This window comes from Rhinopithecus bieti, unplaced genomic scaffold (genome assembly GCF_001698545.2).
Source record: "Rhinopithecus bieti isolate Rb0 unplaced genomic scaffold, ASM169854v2 scaffold_26298, whole genome shotgun sequence".
Lineage (NCBI taxonomy): Eukaryota > Metazoa > Chordata > Mammalia > Primates > Cercopithecidae > Rhinopithecus > Rhinopithecus bieti.
This window is the reverse complement of record NW_016811735.1, coordinates 598,303-611,611: the sequence shown is the minus strand read 5'-3', so window position 1 is coordinate 611,611 and position 13,309 is coordinate 598,303. Positions and strand designations below refer to the sequence as shown.

Below are 13,309 nucleotides of genomic sequence, written 5' to 3'. Positions count from 1 at the left end.
AAATCAGCCTCTACTGTGCATTAGTGTTATAGTAAAGTGTGTCGAAGGCTGGGGTGGGTTTTAGATTTATAGGAAGGAGCCGGGAGCGGTAGCTCACGTCTATAATCCCAGCACTTTGGGAGGCTGAGGTGGGCAGATCACCTCAGGTCAGGAGTTCAAGACCAGCCTGGCCAACATGTTGAAACCCCATCCCTACTAAAAATTCAAAGATTAGCCAGGCTTGGTGACGTGCACCGGTGGTCCTAGCTACTTGGGAGGCTGAGGCAGGAGAATCGCTTGAACCTGGGACATGGTGGTTGCAGTGAGCCGAGGTTGTGCCACTGTACTCCAGCCAGGGCAACAAAGTGAGACTCCATCTAAAAACAAAACAAAACAAAACAAGATTTGTAGGAAGAGCATGTTGGGGCCCCTGGCTTTTATCCCTCACTTCTTTCCTGGAGCTCAAGCTTGGGTCATGGGCATAATTGCAGCCTTATGAGTAGAGGATGTTATTTTACATGCTCATCGGTCTCTGCTGGATGTGAGAGTCTTTTTCTGCCTTTGGCTTCTTGACCTTAGCTTCTATTTATACCTACAATACTCATCCTTTCAAATAGAGGGTAATTCAATAGCAGCTATATTTTCATGCACTTGCTGAAATATAAAAATCCTAAGGGCATAATAATTGCCTTTTATGCTTTTTAAATGTCTTATCTTTCTTTGGCATTAAATTATTTTCCAAAATAGATTTCTTCCTTCTTCTTTCTCCTGACTGCCTTTTCTAGAATTTTACTCAATGTTTTTTGCCAATAGATCTTTTTCTTATAAGTCCTCACATTTGTTCTAATTATAAACTAGCACACATGGTGACATATATTACTTTCCTAGGCTGGATTCCAGAAACCAATGACAAGCAAAGAAAGAAGAGCTCCTAAGTAAGCTGAATTTAGTCTAGGGTATGACAAATTGCCTTTGCTGCTGCATTTTTATTTTTTCAAATCCACCAGACATCAAAAGAAGTTTTATTTCTAGCTGAGCAGGCTCCAGTGGGCTTCCCCCTTTTCTACTAAATTATAAGCTTCTTCAGGGTGAGTAACATGTTCTAGTCATCTTTGGAATCTCACCTTTAAGTGCCTTGCAATAAGCATCGAACTGAATTAAGTTGCATTTAGTCAAATGAAAGGTGAAACCTAACAGCATTTCAGAGGAAGCCAAGGAAACAAACTGCATTCTATGGCATAGACATGCCTAGTGTCCCTGCTATAGTTGACCAGGTGGCTAATTCAAAACTTGCATATAGTCAAATCTCACAATATTTTTATTAAAAAAAAAAAAAACTCTCTCAAATAAGAAAAGTAATAGATTGAGAGGCTGAGATAGGCAGATCACAAAGTCAGGAGTTCGAGACCAGTCTGGCCAACATAGTGAAACCCCGTGTCTACTAAAAAGACAAAAAATTAGACGGGCATGTGGCAGCACCTGTAATCCCAGCTACTTGGGAGCCTGAGGCAGGAAAATCGCTTGAAGGCGGAGGCTTGAAGGCAGGAAGGCAGAGGGCTTGAAGGTGGGAGGTGGAGGTTGCAGTGAGCTGAGATTGCACCATTGCACTCCAGCCCGGGAAACAGTGTGAGACTCTGTCTCAAAAAAAAAAAGAAAAGAAAAAGAAAAAGAAAAGTAATAGAAAGTAGGGGAAATCACCCACGTTCCCATTATCCTGCAATATATCAAATTGATAACAGTGGTCCTATTTTGTCTCTTTATACACATATATGTGTCAGTATATATATAGACACATATACATATATCAGACATTTAAAACAAAATGGTATACTCTGAGCCCAAAAGACAAAATGGTATGCTACACATCTTGTTCTGTAGCCTGTTCTTTTTACTTAGCATTAGGGGTTGAGAATATTGTTTCACATCAGTAGAATTTTTTCAACAGATATTTATTATTCCATCGTATGATTGATTGTACCATAATTTAGTTAACTGATGATCTAAGTTGCTTCTATTTTTAAAAATATTATAATGCTTTGACATCTTTGTTATTGTTGTTTTTAACTCTACACCCAGCTCTTATTTCTTCAGGATACCATAGGTAGAATTACTGAAACAAAAGATATGTAGGTTTTAAACTGTGGGCACATTTCTGAATTGCTCTTCAGAAAGGTTATACTTCCATGAGTTCCCTGTTTGTGTCTTTTGTCCATTAAAAAAGAAAGAGTATTTGTCCTATTGAGTGGTAAAGGCTCTTTATATATTAAGGATACCATGCCTTTGTCATAAACCATGCCAACATTCTTCTCAGTTTGTGTTTCTTTTTAATTTTATTTTGCTTTATTTTATTTTTACTTTATTTTATGTTTTTCTAATCCCAGCACTTTGGGAGGCTAAGGAGGGCAGATTGCCTGAGCTCAGGAGTTCGAGACCAGCCTGGGCAACATGGTGAAACTCATCTCTACAAAAATACGAAAAATTAACTAAGTGCAGTGGCACATGCCTATAGTCCCAGTTATTCGGGAGGCTGAGGCACAAGAATTGCTTGAACCCGGGACGCAGAGGTTGCAGTGAGCTGAGATTATACCACTGCACTCCAGCCTGGGTGACAGATTGAGACTCTTTCTCCAAAAATATATAAAATAAAACAAAAATATGTAGCACCAGAAGCTAGTCTATGGAAAATACATCAAAGTATAAAGTTGTAAACAAAGGATTTGATTCTCATTAACACTTGGTCAAAAAAGAAGTCTTCTCCTTTCAGGAACATTCTTGATAATTTATTGATTATAACCATACCCTTGTGTGACAGGAATCACACAAAATAGAATTTATCAGATTCCTTGTTTGTAGGGCACAAATCTGTAGCAGTTCTCTGAATGTCTGATATAGCTCAGAAAGAAAATAAACACTAAGAGGGTTTCCTAGATTTCAGAGCAATCCTAAAAATGTGCATATTACCAGTAACAAGCTCTGGTTACCAGTAACAAACATATTAACAGTAACAAGACTGAAGAAACTTCTTGAAAACAACCAATGATAAATGTTTAAGAAAAACATACATTCCGTTGGGATATCATTTTCTAGAAAGAGAATAGGAAAACATGGATATTCCTTTTTTTAAATTTTTTTGAGACAAAGTCTCACTCTGTCACCCAGACTGGAGTGCAGTGGTGCGATGTTGGCTCACTGCAACCTCTGCCTCCTGGGTTCAAGCAATTCTCCTGCCTTAGCCTCCCAATTAGCTGGGATTACAGGCACGAGCCACAATACCCAGCTAAGTTTTGTATTTTTAGTAGAGATGGGGTTTCACCATGTTGGCCAGGCTGGTCTTGAACTCCTTACCTCAGGCGATCTGCCCACCTTGACCTTCCAAAGTGCTGGAATTACAAGTGTGAGCCACTGCACTCAGCCTATTCCAATGTTTTATTATCACAAATAATCCTGCACTGATATCTGCTGTGGTTTGGATATGGTTTGTTTGGCCCCACCAAATCTCATGTTGAAATTTCATCCCCGGTGTTGGAGGTGAGGCCTGATGGGAAGTGTTTGGATCACAGGGCAGGTCCCACGTAAATGTCTTGGTGCTATTCTCATGGGGGTAAGTGAATTCTCACTCTTAGTTCTCATTAGAACTGGTTATTGAAAGAGCCTGGCACCTCCTCCCCTCTCTCTTGCTTCTTCTCTCACTATGTGATCTGTATGTGCCAGATTTCCCCTTTGCCTTCCACCATGAGTAGAAGCAGCCTGCAGAACTGTGAGCCAAATAAACCTCTTTTATTTATAAATTACATAGCATCAGGTACTCCTTTATAGCATCACAAATGGATTAAGACAGAAAATTTGTACCAAGGGTCAGAGGTTGCTAGGAAGATACCTGAAAATGTGGAAGTGGTTTTGTAACTGAGTAACCCGCAGAGTTGGAAGAGTTTAGAGGGCTCAGAAGAAGACAGGAAGACAAGGGAAAGTTTGAAACTTGAGACTGGTTAAGTGGTTGTGGCCAAAATGCTGATAGAAATATGAACAATGGGCCGGGCGCGGTGGCTCAGGCTTGTAATCCCAGCACTTTGGGAGGCCGAGGTGGGTGGATCACGAGGCAGGAGATCGAGACCATCCTGGCTAACACAGTGAAACCCCATCTCTACTAAAAATACAAAAAAATTAGCCAGGCGTGGTGGCAGGTGCCTGTAGTCCCAGTTACTTGGAAGGTTGAGGCAAAAGAATGGCGTGAACCCAGGAGGCGGAGCTTGCAGTGAGCGGAGATCGCACCACTGCACTCCAGCCTGGGCAACCGAGCGAGACTCTGCCTCAAAAAAAAAAAAAGAAAAAAAAGAAATGTGAACAATGAAGGTCAGGCTGATGAGGTCTCAGATGGAAATGAGGCACTTATTGGGAACTGGAGAAAAGGTCACCCTTGTTAAACTATAGCAAGTAATGTGGCTGCATTGTGTCCATGCACTAGGACTTTGTGGAAGGCTGAACTTCAGAGTGATGACCTAGGGTATCTGGTAGAAGAAATTTCTAAGCAGCAAAGCATCCAAGACATGGTGTGGCTGCTTTTAACAGATTATGAGTGGATATAGGAGTAAGGGCATGATCTAAAGTTGGAACTTAAAAAGGAAGCAGAGAGTAAAAATTTGGAAAATTCTCAGCCTGGCCATGTGGTACAGAAGAAAAGAGCATTTTCAGGTGAGGAATCCAAGAGCACAGCTGAGCAAGCACTTGTTAGAGAGATTATCACAGATAAAAGGGAGGCAGGTGCTAATAGTCAAGACAATGGAAAAAGTCCCTGAAGGCATTTCAGAAATCTTCGAGGCTGTCTCTCCCATCACAGGCCCAGAGGCCTAGGAGGACAGAATGTTTTGGAGGCCAGGCCTAGGGTGCTGCTGCCCTGCAACCACCTTTGAACTCTGCTTCCTACATCCCAGCCCTGGGTGCTGCTCAGGCTGCCTATCCAGAGGATGCAAGCCATAAGACTTGGTGGCATCCATGTGGTGTTAAGTCTGCAGATATGCAGAATGCAAGAGTAGCGAAGGCTTACATTTCCTTGTAGTTGGATATATTTCATCAGTATGGAAATTTTCTAGCCAGTATTTTTTCAAATTCTCTTCTGCCTCATTCTCTATCATCCTTCTATGACTCCATTATACATATATTAGTCCTTTTCACTTTGTCTCATGATTAACAGAATTAACAGACATATGTTGTTTCTTATTTATTTATTTATTTATTTATTTTATTGAGACAGGGTCTCATTCTGTTGCCCAGGCTGGAGTGTAGTGGCATGATCATGACTCACTGAAGCCTCTGCCTCCTGGGTTCAAGTGATTCTCCTGCATCAGCCACCTGAGTAGCTGGGATTACAGTTGGATGCCACCATGCCCAGCCAATTTTTGTATTTTTTTATAAAGATGGAGCTTTGCCATGTTGCCCATGCTGGTCTCAAACTCCTGGGCTCAAGTAATCTGCCTGTCTTCAGCTCCTAAAGTACTGGGATTACAGGTATGAGCTACTGCACCTGGTCTGTTTTCTATATTTTCTATGCTTTTTTCTCTCTGTGTTTCAATTTAAACACTTTATACAGGCTTGTCTTCCAGTTACATTAATCCTCTGTTCTGCTATATCTAATTTGCTATTAAACACAAATTAGTTGTTAATTTGTTATAGTACTTTTTCAAGTCAAGGATCTCCATTTGACCCTTTTGCACAGATTCCATTCTCTGGTAAAATTCTTCATCTTTTTTGATATTCTTCATTACAGTAATCATAGTTACTTTATTTGAGATGGGATCTTGCTCTGTCGGGCCCAGGCTGGAGTGCAGTGGTATGATCATGGTTCACTGCAACCTCCGCCTCCTGGGTTCCAGCGATTTTCCCACCTCAGTCTCCCAAGTAGCTGGGATTATAGGTGCCCACCACCACACCCAGTTAATTTTTTGTATTTTTAGTAGAGATGAGGTTTCACCATATTGGCCAGGCTGGTCTCAAACTCCTGACCTCAGGTGATCTACCTGCCTTGGACTCCCAAAGTACAATCATAGTTATTTTAAAGTCCTTGTCTGATAAATTCAATACCTGAATCCTATAGAACTGATTCCATTATCTTCTCTCTCCCTCTCTCATCTTTTCAATATGCCTCATAATTTTTAATTTTCTTGACAACATTGTAGATAAAAAAGTGTAGGACAACACATATGTCTTCAAACAGATCACCTTGAACCTGTCAAGGATTAGTTTTAAGCTACTGAATTTTGTTCTTACTAGTAAAGTATAATTCTTATGTCTAGGGCATGTCCCTATGGGATTTCAGCCAAAAGGTTCATGTTTGCCAAGGCTCTCCCATCCTGGTGGAGCTGGAACTATAGCCTCCATCTCTCCAGCACTGTGCAGCACATAGAAGTCTCTACTTAACTCTTAGTCTCTCAGCTGCCATTGTTTCTCCCTGCACAGGGCAGCTTAGAAGTTATCCAACAGCATGAAGTGAATTTGTAGCAGATTTTTTAGTTTATGTCTCTGCAGTTTCCTCATTTCCAGGACTTTCCCCCAATTACTTTGGCAGCCTCATACTGTCTCCTTATTTCTTTCTGCTTGGGAAACAAGCAACAAATTAGAAAATGCCTTCAGAAGAAAAGTTGGAGTGAATCTCACACACTTCTTTTAAAGATCCTGATCCCTCAAGTCTTATCTGTATCTTTTATTCTTTCTTTCTTTCTTTCTTTTTTTTTTTTTTTTTGAGACAGAGTCTCACTCTGTTGCCTAGGCTGGAGAGCAGTGGTGCGATCTCAGCTTACTGCAACCTCTGCCACCCCAGTTCAAGCAATTCTCCTGCCTCAGCCTCCCAAGTAGCTTGGAGCTTCCCAAGTAGCCTGCCACCGCACCCACCTAATTTTTGTATTTTCAGTAGAGACGGGGTTTCACCATCTTGGCCAGTCTAGTCTTAAATGGCTGACCTCATGATCCACCTGCATCAGCCTCCCAAAGTGCTGGGATTACAGGCATGAGCCATTGTGCCCAGCCATCTTTTATTCTTTTTTAAAAAATTCATTTATTTATATATTTTTTGAGATGGAGCTTAATTTTTGTTGCCCAGGCTGGAGTGTAATGGCACAGTCTCAGTTCATTGCAACCTCTGCCTCCTAGGATCATGCAATTCTCCTGCCTCAGCCTCCCAAGTTGCTGAGATTATAGGTGCCCGCCATCATGTCCGGCTAATTTTTTTGTATTTTTAGTAGAGATGGGGTTTCACCATGTTGGTTAGGCTTGTCTCAAACTCCTAACCTCAGGTGATCTGCCCGCCTCGGTCTCCCAAAGTGCTACAACTACAGGTGTGAGCCACTAGGCCCAGCCAGCATCTGTTATTCTTTAATATTGACAAAAACTCTCCCTTGACCAAACTTTTTAGTCAGGCTCCTTAGGACTTTTTTCTCAACTAGGCCTCTACCTTGGCCCATATCCTGTCTTTGGCCTGCTCAACCCAGTCTTAGCAAGAATCTCCCCACCCTTAATGCATCATCTTAGTAATTTTCCACCCATTGACCCCCCTTCACTTTGTGCATTAGCTATAAATGCCCACCTATTGATGTTGTTTTCAGAACTGTGCCTGATCTCTGTCTCCTGTTGGAATGCTCCCACTGCAATCATCTTGAATCAAATCTTTCTTACCATTTCAACTAGTGTCAGAATAACTTTTTTCTTTTTCTTTCTCTCTCTTTCTTTCTTTCTTTCTTTCTTTCTTTCTTTCCTTCCTTCCTTCCTTCCTTTCTTTTTCTTTCTTTCTTTCTCTTTCTTTCTTTCTTTTCTTTCTTTCTTTCTTTCTTTCTTTCTTTCTTTCTTTCTTTCTTTCTTTCTTTCTTTCTTTCTTTCTTTCTTTCCTTCCTTCCTTCCTTCCTTCCTTCCTTCCTTCCTTCCTTCCTTCCTTTCCTTTCCTTTCCTTTCCTTTCCTTTCCTTTCTTTTCTTTTCTTTTCTTTTCTGAGATGGAGTCTTGCTCTGTTGCTCAGGCTGGAGTGCAGTGGCGCGATCTTGGCTCCCTGCAACCTCTGCCTCCCTGCAACCTCTGCCTCCCTGCAACCTCTGCCTCCCAGGTTCAAACGATTCTCCTGCCTCAGCCTCCCGAGTAGCTGGGATTACAGGCATATGTCACCACACTCCGTTAATTTTTGGATTTTTAGTAGAGATGGGGTTTTACCATGTCAGCCAGGCTGGTCTCAAACCCTGACCTCAGGTGATCTGCCTCCCTTGTCCTTCCAAAGTGCTGGGATTACAGGCATGAGCCACCGCGACAGCCCAGAATAACTTTTTTCTTTAACAATGCCTTCAAACAGTTGTTTATACACACAAACACAAACACATACACACACACACACACACACACACACACACACACACACACATTCCAGCTTGTATAGTTGTTTTTGGTGGGTAGGTTAGACAAGTTGGTACATTATGGCTGAAACTGGAAGTCTACTTACTTCTACAACACACATGTATTATTTTAAACATTTCTTTTAAAACAATAATAACATGTTTAACTAGCTCATCTGGAACCTCAGGGAAGACTTTCCCTGAAGGTTATTATTTTGAAAGTTTCAATGCCTGCCCTGTGTCCAGGTTTTGAATTGTCCAGGTTTTCTAGATGAATACATTTCTTTGATATTTTCAAAGCCACTAATAGAATTACTCATATTTTTTAACTCCATAATTGTGTTTATATATCCTTTCTCATGTCCAATTCTATGTTTTTAAATCTGGTTTCCTTTTAAACTAGCTACTATAGTATACTGTAGAGTGTGATCTCTGGAAGGCCTGCATTAGAATACCTGGGATGACACTTAAAAGTAGTAAGTGAATTAATTTTCTGAATCATCAGTGGATGCTGAAATCAGTAGGTGAAAGCTTTTTGGGGAAACAGGTCAAACAGTCTCAGAGTTTCACCCTCATGGATTACTTATTACATAAGAATCATGCACCCTCACAATGGAGAGATCTGACAGTCACAGCCTCACCAGGTCATCAAGCTTAGCATCACCCACAGTGGGATAGCATACGTTTTCTGAAGTGAGGCAATGAAGTATTTAACATCACCAGCATATTCTTGCCTAAAATGTTTAACCTGGAATCTAACCATGAATCATATAGAATCCACCAGGCAAATCCAGATTGTGGAGCATTATATTCCACAATTCCCCGGACTTTCAAAAAAGCCAACACAGTCAATAATATGTGAACATTGATTTGATCCTGGATTGGAAAAAAACTCACTTATGAAAGATACTTTTGGCGGGGCGCGGTGGCTCATGCCTGTAATCCCAGCATTTTGGGGAGGCTGAGGTGGGCATATCATAAGGTCAGGAGATGGAGACCATCCTGGCTAACATGGTGAAACCCCCTCTCTACTAATGACAGGTGAGGCCAACTGGCCTTCAGGGTTGGGTGAGGACTTGAAGAACTTTTCTTACAAGAGGTTTGTAAAATGTGCCTGCCAATCAGTGCTCTGTAAAAAACACACCAATCAGCACTCTGTGGGTAGCTAGAAGTTTGTAAAATGGACCAATCAGCCTCTGTAAAATGGACCAATCAGCATTCTGTAAAATGGACCAATCAGCACTCTGTAAAATAGACCAATCGGCACTCTGTAAAATGGACCAATCAGCAGGACATGGGTGGGGACAAATAAGGAAATAAAAGCTGGCCACCGAACCGCCTTGCTCCACACGCCCGTTCTCCCTCCATTCTTCCGCTAGGCAGCAGCTGCAAGGAGCTGTGGTTCACTTCAGTGTTGTGGAAGCTTTGTTTTTTTGCTCTTCACAATAAATCTTTGGGTCCATGCCATCTTTAAGAGCTGTAACACTTACCGTGAAGGTCCTCGGCTCCATTCTTGAAGTCAGCGAGACCACAAACCCACCCAAATGAATCAACTCTGGACACACTAAAAATAGAAAAAAAAAAAAAAATTAGCAGGGCTTGGTGGCGGGTGCCTGTAGTCCCAGCTACTTGGGAAGCTGAGGCAGGAGAATGGCATGAACCCAGGAGGCAGAGCTTGCCGTGAGCGGTGATAATGCCACTGCACTACAGCGTGGGTGACAGAGCGAGACTCCGCCTCCAAAAAAAAAAAAAAAGACAAGTGGGGAAACTTAAATATTAACCGTACATTAAATATTATATATAGGACTGGACATGGTGGCTCACGCCTGTAATCCCAACACTTTGGGAGGCCGAGGCGGGCAGATCACGAGGTCAGGAGTTCGGGAGCAGCCTGGCCAACATGGTGAAACCCTATCTCTACTAAAAATACAAATAATTAGCTGGATGTGGTAGCGGGCACCTGTAATCCCAGCTACTCTGGAGGTTGAGGCGGAGAATCGCTTGAGCCCCGGAGGCGGACTTCGTGCCACTGCACTCCAGCCTTAGCAACAGAGCGAGCCTCCGTCTCAAAAAAAATTATGTATAGATGGTTTGATGATATGGTCAATTTTGTTATCACGATGTTTTATGTGATAATGGTATCATTAGTAGTATGATGTCCCCTTGTCTTGAGGAATTGCCTGCTGGCTTTGGGTAAGGGGTTGTTGCATCCATTATTTCAGCCCCTACTGCTTTAAGTCTCTTCCCGAGCACGTTCCTCTCCCAAAGAAGTTACCATTCTAAATGCCTAACAGCTGGAAGTCCCTTCTGGTGGTTTCACAAGTGGAGTGATTTTACAGGAGAAACCCAGGTTTGGAGTATACTATTTAGTTGAGGCATTTGTAATCTGCAAGGCTCTTCCTGCAAAGAATAGGTGTTTCCAACTATACGTGCCTGGTCAGTAACTATTTCTTGAGTTTTCTATGTTCTGCCTTTAATAGCTGACTTAACTCAGGGCCTGCCTCACTGAAGCGGGGAGAAGGAAGGCCTCTGTCCCCCGATCATGATGATCCGCATTGTAAATACTGCCTGGGAAGGGATAATAGGGCCTTTTCCATTGTGTGTGTGTTTTAATTTTTAATTTTTTAAATTTCAAGCTTAAGCAGTGGTTTGTTCAGTGCAAGGACTGAAAACAAGCGCTAGAAGGGAAGGTGGGTAAGCACTAGGGGTTTCAATACAGGGATGGAAACAGTAAAAGGAAATGTCTCTTAAGCCTGGAGCACCGAACCAAAGGGGGAATTAGAAGGGAAAGGGACCTGCGGACCTGGGGAGAGAGGTCACTGGGGTTCTAAGCCTTCCACCTCTGCTCCCGGAATTTCCACGGGTTTCGCGGCCCCTCATCCCCAGGCAGGAGTGCGAGCTGCCTGCAGATCCGCTATGCATCTTAAAATTACAAATTCTCAGGCCCTACCCCAGACCTACTGAGTCAGATACCCAGAGGATTGAGCCAGGGGGTGGGTGCCCACAGGCCCGGCAGCACCCAGCCTGCAGAAGCTCCACCTCCGGGAGCGCTAGACTAGGACGAGCTCCCCACACCCCTGCCCTTGGGCCTCCTCAAGTCCGTCCTGTCACACCTCCCGCGGCCGCGCACAGCGGCAACCCCGGCGTGCGGGGGCGCGCGCGGTCAGGGAGGGGCCTGAGGAGGCGCTAGGCCCCCGGAAGCGCCTTTCCCGGAAGGCAGGGAGGCGGTGCTGGCCTGCGGAGGCGGCCTCGGCGATGGCGGTGGAGTTCTGTTCCTAGCCTGGGCAACCGCGCAGCTGGAGGATGGCCTCGCTCGGGCCTGCCGCAGCTGGGGAGCTGGCGTCGGGGGCTGAGGCGGAGCCGGGCCCCGCGGGGTCGCCGCCGCCGCCTTCACCGTCCTCTCTGGGGCCCCTGCTCCCTCTGCAGCGGGAACCTCTTTACAACTGGCAGGCGACCAAGGCGTCGCTGAAGGAGCGGTTTGCTTTCCTCTTCAACTCGGAGCTGCTAAGCGATGTGCGCTTCGTACTGGGCAAGGGCCGCGGCACCGCCGCCGCCGGGGGCCCGCAGCGCATCCCCGCCCACCGCTTCGTGCTGGCGGCCGGCAGCGCTGTCTTCGACGCCATGTTCAACGGCGGCATGGCCACCACGTCGGCCGAGATCGAGCTGCCGGACGTGGAGCCTGCCGCCTTCCTGGCGCTGCTGAGGTGAGCGGCGGCGCGGCGCCGGCCGGGCTGAGGGTCCCCCTGGGCCCAGCCCGCCCCGACTCCCGGATGACCTTGGACTGGGCTCCTCTGACCCGCCCAGGGCCTCAATTTCCTCCGGAGCCGTTGATGCTCCGGAGGGTCGAAATCGAAATCTGTGAGCCGGGACGGCTCAGTCGCCAACTAAACGTTCATGTCTTCATCCAGCAAGCGTACGTTTTACCGTTGAAAGGCGCTTCGCATTCCAATTGTGGATTGTCGCTCAGGCTTCAGAATTAGGTGGCAAGGATAGAGGAACAGATCAGGTTGTCCCGATTGCTCATTTGCGATGTTTTATGTTTTGTTTGGGGAAGAGAGTAGTTGAAAAATCTTGCAGGACTGATGTTTTGGGGTTATTGTCACCCCCTTCCCTCCGCGTTTTTTGAAAGCGGCCCAGGCTGGAGTGCTGTAACGCGATCATGGCTCACTGCAGCCTCGACCTCTCCGGGCTGTGATCCTCCGACCTCAGCCTCCCGAGTAGTTGGGACTACAGGCACGCGCCACCACGCCCGGCTAATTTTTTTTTTTTTAATTTTTGGTAGAGAGAGGGTTTCACTATGTTGCCCAGGCTGGTCTCCTGGGGTCAAGCGATCCACCCACTTGGCGTCCCAAAGTGCTGGAATTACAGGCGTGAAACCACCGGGCCTGGCCACTTTTGTTTTTGTTTTTCATTAACGTATTAGTTGTCAAGACCCAGGAAAGTAAATACCAAAACAGATAAGTGAGGCTTTACCTGTTTCATATTTCTACACACAAGGTCACATTTGCTTATAAATGCATCCCTCCTTTGATGTTAGAATTTGCTTGTTGGTTATTTGAGGATAGTAGATTGACATCTAATGGAAAGATGTGATTGTTTGGCATTATTAGCTTTTAATCACAGCCATCCTGTTAAGGAGGCATAAGAATTGTTTACCCCAGTTTTACAAATGGGATTGAAGCCCAGAAGAGTCAAGTATCTTGCCCAAGGTAACAAACATTTAACTCGCACTGAAGACCATGTCTGTTTCATTATACCAAGATGGTTTTAAATAGCTGACTGAGTAGAACGTGTTGTTATTAAAGTGGCAGAGTCTTGGGTAGTACTGAAGCAAAAACAGGCAGGTCGGTGGACAAAATTAGATACAAAGGTTCACACTGGATCAGAATCAAACAAGGAAATGAATGTAAAGTTCACACAACTAGAAACAAATACTAAGATTCCATTAACAAATGAATAAAGAACAGG

At 44.3% G+C, this 13,309-nt stretch overlaps 1 protein-coding gene across 2 annotated transcripts in view; it reads left to right on the top strand.

Moving 5' to 3' along the window:
- Positions 1 to 11,367: 11,367 nt before the first annotated feature.
- The window catches only part of BTBD1 (BTB domain containing 1), a 56,327-nt gene continuing 54,385 nt past the window's right edge, over positions 11,368 to 13,309 (top strand). For both annotated transcript variants that reach the window (XM_017894879.1, XM_017894880.1), the window contains exon 1: positions 11,368 to 12,045. In XM_017894879.1, coding sequence (XP_017750368.1) covers positions 11,645 to 12,045 — 401 coding nt within the window. In that variant the 5' untranslated portion in view covers positions 11,368 to 11,644. The remainder of the gene's footprint in view (positions 12,046 to 13,309) is intronic.